Source organism: Monodelphis domestica, chromosome 2, assembly GCF_027887165.1.
Source record: "Monodelphis domestica isolate mMonDom1 chromosome 2, mMonDom1.pri, whole genome shotgun sequence".
Classification (NCBI taxonomy): Eukaryota; Metazoa; Chordata; class Mammalia; order Didelphimorphia; family Didelphidae; genus Monodelphis; species Monodelphis domestica.
In genome coordinates, this window is record NC_077228.1 from 452,752,356 (window position 1) to 452,771,298 (window position 18,943).

General features: G+C 37.3%; 1 protein-coding gene across 5 annotated transcripts in view; it reads right to left on the minus strand.

Annotated features, from left to right (window-relative positions):
- FRMD1 (FERM domain containing 1) overlaps nt 1–18,943 on the minus strand; it is a 96,654-nt gene that overhangs the window by 44,900 nt on the left and 32,811 nt on the right. For 3 of the 5 annotated variants that reach the window (XM_056819056.1, XM_056819060.1, XM_056819057.1), the window contains exon 2: nt 13,821–13,998. In XM_056819056.1, the coding sequence (XP_056675034.1) occupies nt 13,821–13,916 (96 nt within the window). In that variant the 5' untranslated portion in view covers nt 13,917–13,998. Of the gene's footprint in view, nt 1–13,820; nt 14,006–18,943 lie in introns of all 5 variants that reach the window. The other 2 variants (XM_056819058.1, XM_056819059.1) reach the window with 1 other exon arrangement.

Genomic DNA, 18,943 nt, shown 5'->3' on the forward strand with positions numbered 1-18,943 from the left:
AACATATATACATATACCCCTGCACTACTCCTTTATTGCTGCTTAAGGGCCACTGTGCCAGAAGCCAGAACTTTCTGGAGAACCTCTACATACAAGGAATTTCAATGCTGCTCTGGATTTTGGTTGTTTAAATTGGACCATTTATTGTCATATCATAAATAGCCAAAGTAAGTCCTAAATCAAGTTCCCAGTATGGTTCCCTCAACCTGACATTAAAACCAGAAGCAACAATTTAAAAACTATTGGCTCTTATGCTGCAGATAAGTTCATAGAGTGGCTAAAAGTTGTATTATGGAACTACTCATCTCTAGTATGAGACAAACAGTGAGATCCGAACCAAATTAACAGGATGAACACTCTTGGACAGCACCTCAGAGCTGAAAGGGACTTGAAGAAATTGTCTAGCTCAGCTTGGTCACTTTAGAGATGAGGCAAGTAGAAACATTATATACAAAGAATTTTAAAAATAAAATAAAATAAAACTAAAATAAAATAAACCTGATCATCTAGCACATGTTGCGAACACAAATATGGACCTTTAAATACAGAAATGTATCCCTTTGCAGATAAGAGAATCCCAAAGGATTTAAACTAAGATATGACAAGCAAGTTGTATTTGATGTCAGGTAGCTATTCAACCCTGTCCAAAAGGTAACACAATAAATCATCTATTCCAAAAGCTATTGTGCTGAGCATATCTCCATTTACTATTCTGATTGTCACTTTCTCCCAATTTTTGTTCTCTTTAAATGAAAATACCATCTTTGGGTATCACCCAAACTACTTTCTGCTTTTTAGGGACTCTTGTACTTCTCAAGACTTTCTCATCATATTAGGATGGAGAGAGAAAAAAGTAGTGAATTAAAATGAAAAGGGAGTGGAATTGTCTTTGAAATGAGACTCTAGCTCAATGAGGGTCATTCCTGTCTGAACACATCAAGCAGCAGCTATTTCCATTAAAAGCCAACTAGCAAACGACAGCTTCCACCCCTCCTCCCCCTGCCCAGTTCTTGCCACCAAACATTTCCAAATACCCAGACAGGTGTTGTTGACACAGTGGACTTATTTCTCACAGTTATTAACAGCTTCACTGGAATTTCACCCAACAACAAGTCACAGGCAACTCTCACTCCCAAATCCCCATTTGTAATAAGAGAAAAAAAAGATGACCATATAAAATACAAAGGAACTAGCTCTATCAAACAAGCTGGAGGAAATCCAGTAAATTCTGTTCATTGAACTTCTTCATATCCAAAATCTGAGTTAAGGAAAGTAAATATGATCTTGTCCATACTTGTAATTCTAATAAATGGCTCTCTAACCTCAGTAATCAGTTACAGGCAATATTTTTTGTGAATCACAGAGAGCTAAATAATAGATGATATTGAAAATTTTCAGAAGGGCTTGGCTCCTTTAACAAACTAGCTGCTAAGACAAAGAAACTCATTCATACAGAAGAAGGGGCCCAAAATGAGTAGTCAGAAGTTCACAGTTTCTTATACAATATTCTTTTTCATAAGTTGAGATGCTTGTGTTTGTTGATCATTATGTTCACAAGAAAAAAGAATTTTAAAAAAATTGAGTGTGGGTGCACTAAATATCACAGAAATGATGTTGTTTCAGTAGGAAAAAGTATTGAACTTAGGAGTCAGGGAAGTTTCTTGCTTGTTCACTGTGTTGAATGATCCAAAAAATCATTTAACCTCCATGAAGCTCAGTTTACTCAGCAGTAAAATGGGGTGGTAGAAATATTTACCTCACAAGGTACTGTTAAGATAAAATACAAACAATGCATCCTTGGGATTTTTTGCTTCTTTTATATTGTTCTAACAATAGAATTATAATTTACTATAAAACAAACATTTTAGTACTTATCCTGTTAGATATGGCAAGAGATGAATGGAGAAGAAAAAATTTAGATGGCACCTCCCTTATTAAAGGGACTGTGTGTAAGAAGTTAAAAAGGGAAGCAGTGATCCTTAAAACCAGCATGACTACTTCAAGTGCAAGTCATGCTAAGCCAATTTCATTTCCTTTTTGACAGGGCAATCAAACTGAGAGATGAGGGAAATTCTGTAGCCAAAGTTTGCCTAGATTTCAGCAAATCATTCATCAAAGTTTCTCATGTTGTTCCTCTGGACAAGAGGCTGAGATGTGTACTAGAAGTATGGTTAGCTAGATTCAGAAATGAGTTGGTGACAAGTTAAAAAAAGTAGTTATTAAAGATTCATTTTCAACCTGGAGGTAAAGTCTGAGTACAGTACTCTAGGGATTTGTTTTTATATATAAAATATTTAACATTTTAAAAAATGTCTTGGACCAATACAAAGAAGGAATGTTTATCAAAGCTGCAATTGACACAAAGATGGAAGGCAAAACTAACACATTACATAAAATGAATTGGAATGCAAAAAAATTTCAGCATCTGGAACAATGAGCCAAAGAGAAATGATATGAAACTTAATGATCAGTCAATAACCATTTGTTAAGTGAAACCTAAGTGCCTAGCACTGCGTTAAGCACTGGGGTATACAAAGAAAAGCAAAAGACAAACTGCTCTCTTAATCTAATGGGGGAAAAACATGCAAATGACTGTGTAAAAGCAAGCTATATTAGGAAATCAGAAAATGGAAAAGAGGATTTTAGTTGGGACTTGAAGAAAGCCAAAGAAATCAGGAGTAGAGATAAAGAAAGAAGAACATTCCAGCCACAGCAAAAGGGCAAGGATGCCAATGCCTTAGAGGGAAAGAGAGGGTATAAGAAGAATGGAAAGGTCATGAAGGTCATTGAGCCTCAAAGAATTTTATGTTTGACCCACCCTACTCCAATAGGGAAGCACTAGAATTGATTAATAATGGGGGAGACATAGTCAGGACTATGCTAAGTGGAAGATGGAATGGAGGGAAAAGATGAAGATAGACCTCCCACAAGGTTACTCACTATTGATCTGTCCTTCCTTTCTGCCCCTTTAAAAAAATAATGAGGTAGAATTTATCTCCTAAGCAAAGAGAAGATCATGTCTGATAAAAGGCATCAGCCTCTCTCTAGTTGATAGGGAGTTTATGTTTATATATATATATATCTTTCGAGGGTAGGGATTATATCTCTGTAGGGCCTAGGGTGCAGACCTATCTCAGTCTTCTCCGCTGCTCATTAACTATTAACCAGACTGTGAATTCATTATTAGAAGGTTGACAATAGTGCCTCTGCTAAAAGGATCTTCTCAAAAGGTGTGGAACATTTTCCTGAGGACCCTCTGTTCAACCTGGAAAAATGCATGGTTTTTGTTGTTGTTGTTGTCATTTATTAATCCTGTACCATTTCCACCTTAATCCTTCATTACAAAATAAGTATTCTGCCGCCTTAGTAGAAAAAAAGGTTTGTCTACCAGATCTGGGACATGAGAACAGGAACAGATATTGAGTTTAAACAATGGGGACCTGAACTCAGTGCTAAATCCATCAAGTTTTATATTACACTAAAGGCCCTGGGAGAAGACAGAACCTACTCACAGTAGAGGAGATGCCCAGTAAATCTCAGTTGGTTGGCCAGTCAAGTAGCATTTATTAAGCATCTATTACATACAGGTACTGTTTTGAGCTCTGGGGATACAAAAAAGTGTGTGGTGGGGGGCAGGGAGTAGTCTCAGGGAAAGCACAAAGATTAAGGTGGAGTAGGAAAGGCTTCTTATAGAAGGTGGGACTTTTGCTGAGGCTTGAAGAATGTCAGGGAAGCTAGAAGGCAGAAATGAAGAAGGAGAATATTCCAGGCATGGGAGTGGCCAGTGAGGATGTTCAGAGTAGAGAGATGGAATGTTATGTTAGAAGAGTTGGTGATATGATTGAAACCTATGCTGTGTGAGGATTGGTTGAAGTAAATGAGTCTATATCTCCTAAACAAGAGAAGACTTAGGGCAGGATATAATAGCTGCCTTCAAGTATTTTAAGAGCTATCAGGTGGAAAGAAGATATTTATTTTGCCTCACTCTAGAGGGCAGAACACTTGAACAGTCTTAGCACTGTCCAAAAGTGGATTATGCTACTCAAGGTGGTAGAACACAGTGATATTTGAGTGTCTGAAGGGTATGACCAATAGAAGAAGTATTAGATTTGTTTGGCTTGGTTCATGGGGGCAAGAACTAAGAGCAATGGGTAGAAGTTACAGAGAAGCAAGCTGAGACTTGATGTAATCAAAACTTCACATAAATGCAGAAAAAGTGGAACAGGCTACCATGGGATCCCCTTGGGTTCCTCCTCTTTGTAAGTCTTTAAGCAAAGCTTGGAATGTCTACCTGTTGGATACCTTGTAGAAGGATTCTTGTTCAGGTAAGGATTATACTTGACCTGGGAGGTTTCTTCCAACTTTGAATTTTTTTGTGATTTTTTTCATCAAAAAAGTTTTGGATGTGTGAGGTAAAGTGAATGTCAGTGTCACAGACAGTAATATTCATATTAAAATTTAGGGATGTGTTGAGTCTGAGGTACAAGTGGGACATGCAGTTGGAGTTATCTTATTGATAGGTGGAGATTCAGTGCAGAACTCAGAAAAATATGGTGTCTCAGAAGCCAACAGAGGAAGTAGAAGGGTCAAATGTCAAGTTTTGCAGAGATTAAAGGGGATATGGTCCAATAAAAAGTCATTAGGTTTAACAAATGAGAAGTTACTTGTACCCTTTAAGAGAGAAAATTTGGCAGAGTAATGGAGGTGATAACAATATTATCAAGGAAGTGAAGGCACTGGATTTAGACAACTTTTTAAATAAATTTAACAGTGAAGAGGAAAATAGAGATAGGACATTATATAGCAGAAGAGCCAAAAAGCAGCTTTCTAGGACTGGGGAAACCTGATTACATTTGTAGGCATTTGGGAAGGATTTCATGAGAGAGAGGAAACTTTCAAGTTTGAAGGTGAAAGAAGGAATGAAAAAAGTTAGGAGAGAGGGAATGGGAAAGAGGAAAAGGAAAAAAGCATTTATGTAGTACCTACTAACATGCCAGGCTGTAGTAAGTGCTTTAACAATTATATAATTTATTCCTCAAAGTAGGTATTGGTATTAACTTCATTTTAGAGTTGAGGAAATTGAAGGAAACAGAGGTTAAGTGATTTGCCTAACATTATACATGTATTAAGTTTCTGAAACCAGGCTTGAACTAAGCTCTTCCTCACTAGATCTAGTACTCTATCTTTGTATCACTAGCTATCTCTGTAGTAAGATTAGGTAGGAATAACCCTTCATCCAAGACAGGAGAGAAGACATTGGATAATAATACTTAAAAATCTTGGAGATCAATAGAAAAAAGGAGACTCCTGTTTGATGGCCTCATTCTGAAAGGAAGCCAGTGAAATCTGAGGTTAACCTCATTCTGGAACTGAATCCCAATTTTGCTACTTTACTGCCTGTTTGTGTCACTTAAATGAGCTAGATCTCAGTTTCCTTATCTTTCAAATGGAAAAAGTTGAATTAGATGTTTTCTAGAACCTCTTATAGTTCCAAATCCTAAGATATTAAAATGGGTGGGGATCTAAGATATTTGCTTTAAGAATTTGTGTATTGTTAGGAAAGGGGGATCAGAATGGAGATGATGAAAGGGTATAAGCATAGACATGTTGTTGCTTTTCAATCATTTCAGTCATGTGTGACTCTCTGTGGCTCTATTTGTTGTGATTTTCTTGGCAAAGATACCAGAGTAGTTTACCATTTCCTCCTCCAACTCATTTTTAGATCAGGAATTGAGGCAAACAGAGTTAAGTGGCTTGTTCAGGGTCACAAGCTACTAAATGTCTGAGAATGGATTTAAATTCAGGAAGATTAATCTTCCTGACTCTAGCCTCAGTGCTCTATCCACTGTACCACCTAACTTCCCCTAATCTAACCCTAACCAGGGAAACACTGAAGCTTAATAAATCATCAAAAATATATCTCAAAAAAGTATATAAAATGTGTCTAATGGCCCATACTTACTTTTAGTCCCCTCCTAAAATGGGACAGCTTCACTCACTTTTTCCTAATGGGCAACACTAAATCATATTAGTGGCAGCCACTAGTGGTGTTAAAATCAGCTATTAATCAGTATCTGCTGACCCCTTTAGGGTTCCTCTCTATGGCTCTAATTAGACATAAGGTCATTCTTGTCCACCCCTATGAGGTGATGAACATAACTGGCCAAAGACGAACCTGGGATTGAATGTCTAATTCCATTCAATAGCACTGTTCACTCCTCTCCACCCTTGTTGACTTCCCAGACAATGGACTTTGCCTGTAATTGATGGCTATGTTACTTACTACATCCTCTCTGCCTTCAGTGGACTCCCAAGACTTTGGACCCAGGGTTTCATGCCTGGATCAACATATTTCTTCTCCTTCCAGAGTCTAACCATCTCACTGGAATTAACTTGTTGCCTGACTAAACCTTACGTATCTCCTAGATTCCTTCTGACTCCCTTGACCCATGGTCTGGGCTTCTTCTGAAGCCTCTCACATTACAGTCTAAGCCTCAGCAATATACTGGTGCCAGAAAATAAAAACCTCATTAGTCAATCAACAATCAGTCAAGTATTTAATTGCTTATTGGGTACCAGATTCTATGCTAAGAATTGGAGATACCTAAATAAAAACATGAATGAATAAATAAATGGCATAAAATTTATTTCTGCCTTTAAGGGGCTTACATTCTAATTTGGGTGACAACATGCATCTTTGGCCATGGTTAATGGGTGGATTTGTTTTGCTTGTCTATGTTTATAAAGGAGGTCTGATTGGCTCCTATTGATATTTTTTTTTTCTTGGTAGGGGAAATGAGGAAGGGAAGTGATTAAAAGAAGAAAAAGAAAAGAACAATTAAAAACTTAACACAAGAGATCTGAAGTTAGTTCAAAGGAAGTGACCAAGATGAATAGCATTGGAAATAACCTACTGAACCCATTTTTCCCTAATCGATGCTCATGGCTTCATGTGTAATCCTCTTTTTCATTGTTTTTGGAAATGCTCATATATGCTGGAATAGTTCACAATAAATGCTAGCACACAATCACAATAACATAGAATAAAACAATTATTAAAAAAAAACCAGCCAACCATTAACTTCCATCTTAGAATCAAAACCATGTATTAGTTCTAAGGAAGAAGATCAGTAAGGGCTAGGCAATGGGAGTTAAGTGCTCAGGGTCATACAGTAGGGAGTGTCCTGGATTTCTTATCCACTGAGACATTTAGCTGCCCCCCCAGTGATTTTTTAAAAAATCTTCTTTAGGACTTCTATAGAAACATCAACCTCTTTTTAAAGAAGTCCACCCTCACACAAAAGCTTCATACATTTAGGTACCCACCTAACCTTGGAGATCTATCCCTGAATATGCTAGAAGGTAAGAAGGATTACTTATTCCTTACTAGAACAGTTCAGAAAAGATGCCATGTGAAATGATTTTATTTTTGGTATAGACTTGTGATTTCACAGGTATAGGGAAATATTGGTTGGAAATACCCTTTATTTGTTTAGGTCATCATTATATCTGCTGTGCATATACTCTCTATGTATATGTATCAGAGGCAGAACTTGAACCCAGGTCCCCTTGACTGTGACCACCAGCTCTCTATCCAGGCTGCTCTTCATATGAGCAGATCACAACAGCTAACTTTTAGATCGTACTTTATAGTTTTCAAAACATATTATACACATTATCTCATTTAAGTCAAATACCGAAGTTCAGAGAAATCAAATGAGGTGCCCATAGTAGCACTGGTATCAGAGAGAGGATCTGGAATCATGCCTGTTTTGACTCCCAAATCCTACACTATTTCTACCATACCACACTGGCAAAGAAAAATCAATCCCATGTGCTAAAACTCAGAGAGACTGACAACTCTGATGACTGATAAGAAGTTGCTCCCAAGTTCTCACCTGTCTATTCAGACCCACCTTTATGCCAACATGCAACACCCATCCCTGGAGACACTGTGCTGAATCTTCTAAAATTACTCTCCCTTTGAAAGCTATTACCCTATGGCTGTTTGTTTGGAAAGATAAGGAAATTTTACTTTTTGTTACTTTTGGAGTTACCTTGACCTAAACCTTCTCCCTCAATTAGTGTTCTCTCATTTATTTCCTCCTTACACAAAATCATTTTATAAACTCTTTCCCATTCCAACTCTCTAAATATAGCCAAGATGGATGGGAAGCTTCCTCTTTGGTTGAGGATCAGTATTGTTCCCCTACAATTTCCCAACACATGTTCCTCACCTGCTAAGAAAATCTGCAAGTCTAGGAGGCAGAACATGGCATTTTCATGCCCTAGGCAAGGTTTGAAAATTGTGCTCTAATACTGTCCACTGGAAGTTTTGAAACTTTGCTATGATCTGTGAATGAGCTTAACTCACAAACAAAACAGCATTTTCTGGCATTAAAGCAGAAGCATTCAAGAAAAGGAATATTAGAAAGTGTTCCTTGTCATACTTTGCTAAAGCTTACATCCGAGGCAGGTGTCTATGCCTCCTCTCCCTAAATCTGTCTGGACTCATTTTTCTCTAGCTGTCCTGCTTAAAAGTTTTCTCTTGGAACTGGCAGGACCCCCCCTTTTTTTTTTAAGTGAGAGCATTTTTTGGCTAAAGTTGTGAAGATGAGAAATGAATCTGAAATTCGTATACTTCACTTCAGGTGTGAAATTCTGTTCCTTTCTCTAAATGACTCTAAGGATTTCAATGGGAAGACTTCTCTCAAATTGATCTACTCTAACACATGGGAAAAGTAAAGTTAAAAAAGCAAACTTCATCTAGGTCGGGGACGCTTGCATATCAGGATTAGAGATGGAAAGCTGGTTGGGTATGTTATTACTCTTAGAAAGGGAATCATTGTTCAGAGTTGAGGAAAATACTGAGGGTTTCTTCTGTGACAATTAAGAAGCCCTTGTTTGAAAAACAACTCCAATTTTTCCCCAACAATAGGACTATTTAAAAGAGGTTTCTGAAACTAGTACTAACCTGTGTGAGGAATGTTTTAATATGAACATTTTTTTTCTTTTTTTGGTCTTTACTGGGTCAAAAATGTTGAAGTTGTGTTAGGTATTGGCTTTTAATCGTCAAGTAAGCAAACATGAGGTCAGTCAGCTAAAATGTCAAAGGTCAATTATGCTAGGAATCTACATTCTGTAGCCTGTCCCAGTCAACAATCCTGGTAAAGGTAAGGAAAACCTGGCTGTGTGGTGCATAGATGATAAGATGTTCATCTTTTCTCTCTGATATGCTTCCAAATGAGTTGTGGTGTGAAGTGGGCATCTGGGCAAATATGAATGCTGTTTTAATTGCCTTAGTGTGCAAATCTGTTTTAGTAAACCTAGCTGCTTGCTTCTGTTGTCTCCTTTATGATATCCTAAGTCCACTCCACCATTAAATGTAAATGTTCTACAGTGAAGCTCTGACTATATCACCCCACCTTCCCCCAATAAACTTCAGTGGTTCCCTATTATCTACATGATCAAATATAAAAGCCTTTATTTGACATTCAGTTCTTTACAACCTTTCCTACTGTACCTTTCTGGTCTTCTTAGAACATCATTCCATACCCCACCCCATCTTTGCTATTCTTTGAACAAGACACTCTATTCCCCAACTCTGGATTTTTTCACTGGATGTTGCCCATAATTAGAAAGTTCTCTCTCCTCATCTATACTCCCTGGCATGCTTTAAGTAATAGTTAAAATTCCACCTTCTACAAAAAGCCCTTAATGCTAGTTGCTTTCCCCTCTGTTAATCATCTCCAATTTATCTCATACACAGTTTGTTCGAATGTTGTCTCCACTATTAAACTGTGAGCCCCTTGAGGTCTTGGACTCTTGTATCCCCAGTGCTGTCAATGCTTAATAATAAATACTCATTGACTGATAATTGGAAACTCTACTGCCCCATATTCTCTATTCACTTTGGATGTTGTATTATCCATTAGAAGGGACAGTGACATCTCACTGATGTCAATACTTACGACAATACTGTGATTCAAAAGAATTATATTAGAGAGGTTTTTTTCTGTTCAAGAAAACTCTGAATCCAAAGAAACAGGTATTTTAAGATGAGTGTGGGGCATAAAAGGAAAATGAAGGAGAGTGGTAAGGAAGTAGCAGAGAGAGAGAGAAGCAATAAGAATAAGAAAGAAAAAAACAACAACAAAATGGTAGCCCTATCACTCAAACACAGCCAATTTTGATATTTCAATCGTTAGAAAAGAAATATAGGTAATCACCAACTTTGGGTTATGATAAAAAAAAATTGCTTTGTGGGGAGGGTGCAGATCTGTGATTTTATTGATAGGAAATTCCCAATACTAAACCCACCCTCTCTATCAGGACAGAACAGTCACCAGTTTAGGGCACTGGGAGAGAACGTGATTTGCCCACAGTTCCACAATCACTATGTATCAAAGGGCTCCCTGACTCTGAGAACAGTTTTCTATACACTGGCATAATGTTGTTTCTCTAACTATTCTTTAAAATCTGTTCAATGGAACTTAGAACAGATTTTCCCTGAAGAATAATTTCATATATGATGAAAAAACTCCCTAAGTAAATCCATAAAACCCCCTTTAATCTAAAATTTACCTTTAGTTATAGCAGTAGGGACTGGACCTGTGACTCCACTGATTTAGGGAATTTCCAGGTGAGGAAACTCTCTCTATTCATGCAGGTCAGCATCTTCTCTGCAACTTATTTTGAACATCAATCCTAGAATCTTTTGGTCTCAGGAGCCCTTTATACTCATAATAGTTTTATATTCTTATACCCCCAAAGAGCTTTTATGAATGTAGGCTACACTTACAGATATTTACCATACTGAAAATTAAAACGGATATTTTAAAAATATTTATTAATTTGTTTCCAAATAAAAATAGTAAACCCATTACATGTTAACACAAATAGCATGCTTATGAAAAATTAACTTCAATTTCCCAAACAAAAATAACAGTGAAAAGAGCAGCATTGTTTTGTATATTTTTGCAAAACTCTCTTATGTCAGGCTTAATAGGAGACAGCTGGATTCCCATATCTGCATCTGCATTCAATCTGTTGCAATATGTTCTTTGGGTTCAAGTATATTAAGAAAAACTGATTTCAAAGGAAAAGGTAGTTGGAAAAAGGAGGAGTAACAGACAAATAACATCTTAGAATTATTATGAAAATAATTTTGATCTTGGGAACCCTCAAAAGGGTCTTAGCTACAAGGACCACACTTTGAAATAGTCTTTACAGACTTATTGTAGAGCCTTGAAGGGGTTTAATTGACCTGCTCAGGGTCACATATCACAGGGATCTGGAACTCAGATCTTCCTGGTTTTAAAGCCAGTTCTCTTGTCTATGATATAATGCTGCTGTATAAATGATAATGTAGATCTTAGCAATATTTCACATGTCTTTTTTGGTAAATTCTGATTTTTATTATGAACTTAAACATCAACATGGACAAAGGGATGTACAGGAAATAATGATTTTGTATGTTATGAGCTAAAGTCATATATGAAGGTGATGCAAAAACAAAGATTATAGATACAAGTAAAATTCTAAAAGGCTATACAAACATCCTAATAATGAGTTTTTTGGTATTCAAAGATTACTTGATTAGAAGGATGGGAAGAGAAATCAGATGGTGCTTGAGGATCAGGAAGAACAGAGAAGAAAAAGAAAAGTCCAGTTTTAGCCACTGGATCCTACGGTCTAAAGACCACCTTTCTGGAGTGCCAGGGCACAAATGTCACTCCCATAAAGATACACAAAGCAATCCCAAAGAAAAGCACAAGTTTCAAACCATAACGTGGAAGATGAGAAGAAGAAAAGAAAAAGTTAAAGGATGGGGGAAAACATTTGGAGTGAGGAACCCTTTTAGTAATCTAATTAAGTCTTTGAACAACTTTTCAGAATAATTTTTTAAATGAAAAAAAAAGAAAAGAAAAAGTTAAAGGATGGGGGAAACATTTGGAGTAAGGAATCCTTTTAGTAATCTAATTAAGTCTTTGAACAACTTTTCAGAATAATTTTTTAAATGAAAAAAAAAATGTATTTTTTCCCCATGCAAGTCCATGAACCCAAGTTTAGTACTCCTGATCTAGAGGTGTGGGAAAGTTTCCACAAATTATTCCATGAGGATGAGTTTAGCCTAGGTAAGAATTGTGAGTACTCGGAGTGGGGTACCATCCTACTATTTGAAAGGCTGGTGCTTTTAGATCTTGCTTTACAGTTTTCAAAACACATTATACACATGTGCTGGGTTCAAATGTGACCTCAGACACTTTCTAGACGTGTAATCCTTGGCAAGTCACTAACTCACATTGCCTAGCCCTTACCATTCCAAGACAAAAAGTAAGGGTTTTAAAAAAAGGAAAAAAGAAAGGATGTGAGGGTCTACATGGCTATAGATGAAACAAAACCAGAAGCAGTGAGTACAACCTGGAAAGAGGCCAATTTGAGAATAATGTAAAGAAACACTAACTACCAATTAAAGTAGAAAGGGCTGCTTTGGGAGTCAGGGGATTGATTGCCTCTCCTGGGAGGTCCTGAAACAAAAGCCTAAAAGGTCTCTGAACTCTCTTTCAGTGCTGAGAGTCTGAGAATAATCATAGTTCCCAAAACTATGCAGTATGTCATCAAGTGTGACCCAAATACTCACTGCCTTCTTCAAAGAGCATAGGTTTTCACTGATATCCAGGTACTCTCAGATAGCTCTCTATATCCAAGTAGTCTTATCTTTTTTCCCCCATATTCATCAAAAATATTTACTATACATTTCCCAATTAAGTAGTACAACATCATGGTACAGTGAGAAGAGCACTGTACATGGAGTCCTGAGTTCAAATCCTCACTAGCTCTGTGACTTTGGACAAGACAAATTCTCTCAACTTCAGTTTTCTCCTCTGAAAACAGAGAGTTGGACTAGGGCACTGCTGAGACCACTTCCATTTCTAGATATAAGATCCCCACTTGGATCATACTGAATTCTCTTTTTTGCAGGATAGGGAAACTAAGGCCTGGGGAAATTCAATATCTTCTCCAAGAAAATAGTGAGTAACTGAATTTAGCTATGGTTCACTTTTGGACTTGATTCATGAAATACATTTTCCAACAACTTCACAGAATCCTGAAGCTGGAAAGGACCTTAGATGATCATTTAGGCTAACTTTCTTATTTTATGGATGAGTTAAGGAGGTTGAGAGGTGAGACTACTTGTTCACGTACAGCTAGTTAATGGCACAGACAAGATTGGATCCAAGGTTACACAATCCCCAGAGCTTCTCCACTATGCAGTACCATTTTCTTTTTCCTTTCACTGGCCAGGCATCTACTCTGCATGCCAAATTCATACATCAAGATTCAAAGACGGTGAGTCCAAAGGAAATTTTTTAAGAAATTAAATCATTTCCTTGAAATAGAATCAGCCAGAATGTTAAGAGATCTATTAAAACTATTCCTCCAGATCCATGATCACACCATCTCAAGGTCAGGACTAGTGGCCAGGGTTCCCATTTTTAAAATGTAACCATTTTGAAGAGGAAAGGAATGGTAAAATTTACTCAGAGGTGGATCAGTACAAAGAGCACATCAGGAAACATTAATCCTTTGTGTCTCACAGGGGTAGCCAGCAAGAGAGAAACTCAAGCTATTGCCAAATAAGCTAAAAGTCAGTCAACCAAGGTGCTTCGCTTTTCCTACAGCACTACAAAGAGAATGAGTATTTTCTGCCCTTTTGTCTCATTCCCAGTAACTGCAGGAATTCAAACAGGTGTCTATTTAACATCTTTCAGACCCCCAAAAAAACTCAAGTGGAGGAGGAAACTGGGAAGACTCACCCCAATGCTTAACCTGAGTTGATCTCGGTTGGGCAGCAGGATGCAGACATTCCTATATTCCAGGGTCATCTTGCTTTCAGGTAACTGTTTGTTCATGGTAGAGCTGGGGTGAGCATTTCACTCACTTCCGCCACTGGGAACTCTCTTCAGGAGTGAAGCCAGGCTCCCTCCATGTCACCTGCTTGCTAGGAGATAAAATACTTCAGTGTCAAGTTCATGGGAATGGGAAAGGGGTGGGTGGGACTGCTGAGCAGCTGGACAGCCTGCATGTAACACAGGATGTTTTTCACCTCATTCCAAGGAGAGATAAACCCTGTCCTTTCAAAGGTTGCATTCACTGAAATCATTGTTAAATTATTCTCGCATTAGTCAGCCCTTTCCTTGATTAGTAGAAATGGTACATTAGACCAACCACACGTGGGAGGACAAATGATACCTCTCAAAAATTCATCCACCACGCGGAGTCATTTGCATGACTTCCCCCCCCCCCCATCTTTTGCTCAGGGTTTAGTCAGACTATGGAAATGTAGGGGTTTTGAACTTTGAGCCCTTTCCCAGGGAGCAGGGTTCAAGTTTATAAATAGGCTTAATATGTGAAACCTAGATCAGAATGCAAACAAACAAATCACACTCCCAGTGACACAAAGCCATTTATTGCTCTGAAGAGAGAAAAGCCAGCAGGTAGCAGCTGACTGCACTTGCTTACATACCCTACAGACACAAGAGACCAATGAATCACCCAGTTAAGACACCAAACAACAACAGGAAACCAGAAAGGCATCCCTCACTCCTTTTCTTAGGAACCCATTCCCTCCACCCCAGCTTTCCTTTTCATAGTCATTCAAAGGGGTTTTAAAATTTGAATATTTTCCAACTCTCCTGGATTAAAAAAAAAAATATATATATATATATATTTATTTAATTTAGAACATTTTCTCCAACTCTCCTGGATTCTGAGGAACATGAGGACATTTAAGAGAATGAGAACTCTGAAAATTAAAGGGATGTGAAAGGTACAACAAACATCTTAAAAGCTGACTGCATCACAAAATGAAATAAGTTAAAAAAATTGTAAATTTCAGAGAACAACAAAAAGAAACCCCAAAGTATGTGATTATCATGACTGATCATAGCCTTGAAGAGCTATTAGAAGCACCTTCTTCCCTTTTTTGCAGAATTAGGGGAACTATGAATATGAATTATACTGAATGTCCCAAAATTCTGAATGCAGTTTAAAGTTTCAATACCTTATGCATCAAGACATTAAGGATAAGGGACAGCTAGATGGTTCAGTGAATAGAGAGCCAGGCCTCGAAATGGGGTGGGGGTAGGGACCTGGTTTCAACTCTGGCCTTAGTGTCCTTAGGCTAGTCAACTAATCCCAATTTCTTAGACCTTACCTGTCTTCTGCCTTGGAATTCATACCAAGATGGAAGGTAAGAGCTAAAAAAACCAACAAAAAAGATTTTAAGGATAGCTAATAGAGTTGGATTCTGTTAATATATCGGTCCGTTCTGCTGAATCGCTCTCTCTCCCACCCTTTTTTCTTTCTTATAAAAAAAGATCCTGGATGGGAGATAGCTTGAGAAATGAAAAGCAAAATATGTCAATATAATTTGAAAAATTAAAATGCCAAGAATGAAAAACAATGAATGCATTTAATTCTAGAGAAAATCTTCAGGAGGGTCCCACAATCACACAAAGAACAGCATTACTTGAACCGTTGAAACTGAAGAATGAAAGAGGCAAAGTGATGAGGAATCCAGCATGAAAAACACCACCAACAACCCAGCTAATGATGATAATAATAATAATCCTGTTAACTTGGCTACTCAAAGGAGGAAATGACAGGAAGCCTCCTTAGAAGAAGTACTACAGAAGGCAATTTATGGAAGAGCATAATGAGACTGTGGCTACATTCTTGGGTGCCCTATAATCTCTGATGGTCACTCTGTTTGGACTCCATCTAATCTCTTCAACTTTGATCCCTCTGTGAAGAATCAGTTGGTTACACATTAGAGATCTAGAAGAAGGGGCCTGGAAGACTATCCTTTACAGAAGTCTATAAAAGGAGAAAGAGCCCTGAAGGAGGCAGCAAATAAACCATGGATACAAAAACAAAAAGTATTTTAGCATTATTAGGTTTTCAAGGTAGTATGCATAGAAAATAGCTCTTAACTTTGACCTCAGCAAGAGATACCAGGGATGTTAACAGTATAACCATACATAATCAATCAGGAGTCCCAAGGCAAAGCTTTTTCATGATTACTTGGTTTTGTGATCAGGGTAAGTCATTTCATTTTTAGAGTCTCAGAATCCTATCAGTAAAGCAAAGATAACAATGCCTCCATTACTAAACTTGAAGGTTTTTGTTTAATAATGTAGTTTGAAACCTTAAAAAAAATCTTACAAGGAAAGTACTAATTATCCCCTCAATGTGGTTTTCTATCCATTTCAAGGAATCCTTTCTTTTTCCCTTGTAAAGAAAGGAGGGTTCTTTCTTTGAGTACTTAGAGATGGATCCCCTTTACCAATTTTATTGAAATTCACTTCCCAGTTCCCCTTTAAACTATTTGACAACCTTTGCTTTAGAAGATATAGAATTCAAATGCAGGCTGTGTAATTTCCTTTCAGAATGGTGGCAAAGTTAGACTCCACCTTTACTGGTTCATCTTTAGCTCATTTTCTCTTTCCTTCTTCCTATATTTAAATAGTTTTGATCCCTCTTTCTTGAAATTAGACTAGGTCACCAACAAAGAATGTAAAAGACAATGATCTCTCTCCCGTCCCAGAGTGGATCTGAGACTGTAAATCACTTGGTGCCAAAACCTTCTATTCAGTGACTCATTAGCCCTAGAAAGCAGGTCCCTTTTTTGGGGGGAAGGCAGAAGGACTCACAATATCTGATGCTATATAATTTGTTAATTAAACATCATAAATTTTAATATCATACAGGAAGAGCTATGATTATTCTAAAACAAGTCTGTCTGGAAAAAAAGAACATTGTAGAGATTTTGGCAAGCACTATGATAAATTAAAATTTATAAGAACATATAATAATAAAAATAAAAATGTAATAAAATTAGTCTAGATTTGTAAAAAAATTAAAACCTCTGTTCAACCCAATGATCAATTACAACTCTGGAGAACTGATAAGGAAGCATGCCAGTCACCCTAGGTGGACACAGAATACAGAATAGAACATATTTTTTGGAAATGGCCCATTAGAGAATTTGTTTTGCTAGACTGTTTTGTCACAAGGGTTTGTTTCTATACTTCCTTCCCCCAATTTTGGGCACAAGAGTAGAAGGGAGAAAAAATCAATTTTTGTTCATTGAAAACATTTTTTGAGTAAACATAGTTTAGTAAAAGTCACTTTAAGTAAAAGTTGTAGAGAAAGTGAAGAAAAAAATTCAAAAATTGAAAATTCTTTTATGTGCTAAAGATGAGTCAACCTCTTATCCTCTTTGTGTCCCAATTTTTCTCATCTTTTAAACTGAGATAAGGATGATGAATGATTTGCTTATTTAGGAAAAGTCATAATAAAAATAGCCACATTATGGGTGACTTGGCAAATGTAAAGTTTCTATCAATAGTGAGAAACTCCAGATGTCTATTATTACAAAAACCAAATACCCAACATTATCTAAATCTCTTCTTAAAAAAACACGAAGGACTCTCAAAGGGTCTAAAAATAAATTTTGATCATTCTAGTCGGAATTAATTTGAAAGATACTGCACATATCACCAAGTCCTATTTCAAATGCTTCATCACCATAGCATGGAGGTGACCCTGGGTTTGGTTTCTATCACAGAGGCAATGAATACTTCAGGCATCATTCAGCAAACAAATTAGGATTTCTTTCCAAGGTTCAGCCTAGCTAAGTAGTTCTCATTATGGGAAGATGAATGGCAAAAATTTGACCAGAATATGCTAAGGAATCAATTTTTGGAGTGTCTATAAACTTCAACGTGGCTTTTCCAGGAGCCCCATACCAGCTGATGTGAGTTCTTTCTATGACTTCCCCTTTTAAAACTAGGGGAAAATGATTCAGAACAATCACCACCAACCAAAATGCCTCATCTTCCAGTTTTTATAAGAATCACTCACATAGCGCATGCTCCATGAAAGTCTCTCTATGGCACAGATAGGCTTTAATAAATTATAATACATAATAGACTATATCTAGTTTCCATCACACATTTGAATGAAAGATGAAGAAGATGGCTATCCACACTGAAAAAACCAAATGTATGAAGAATGACTACTGCCCAAACATTACAAAATATTGTCAGAAGAACAATTTATAGAATTTGTCCTTTACTATATACATTTGGTGCAGGATAAATGGACTCTGAATCAAACCAGAGGAGGTCAGTGAGTTGAGTTGCCTTCAGGACACTGAAAACTCCTTCAGTGCTCTAAAAATGACCCCAGAAACAAAAGCCCACTTTTTTTAAAAAACAAAACTATTCCATCAATGTGGTTGCGTGGTTGAGAATTATGGAACCCTATAAATCCTGAAATGAGCATTTCAGAAGGCAATATTTGTGGTAGACATGAGCAGGTTACAACAAATAATAGGAAAAAAATCTTCACAAGACAAACTGAGTAAAACTCACAGGAAATACAATTTATCTCATATTTTTCCTATGCTTTTTTGGTATAAAAAGTAGCTAAGGAAGAACATTTACCATACTTGAAGCTCCTGCTGGGACGGTTCTGTAATGTCTCCCAGTCCACTGAATGCTCATTGGATCCCTTTCTCTTCTTTTCTCTCCCTTTATTTCTTCTTGCCTCCCCCATTCCTCTTTGTTTAAATAGAGGCAGGCACTTAGGAAATAAGTTGATCCATATCACATGGTGGCTGCCTTTGAAAAGGGGTGCGGTCAGTTCTGTACCCCTCCTAGTGGCATGTATGCATGAAACTGTTGATTGATTTGATGGTGACAGGTAAGGTGGGAGAGTGTGAACTCAAGAGGTGAGGTGGGGCAGAGCAGCCTTCATGCCAAAGAAAATGAGCTTAAATGACATTTTGGGGGGCAGCCAAACTTATGGCATATTTTTTCTATCCAATCATCACTTCTTACTTGGAATTTGTCTCCGTTTCAAGATTCTAAGC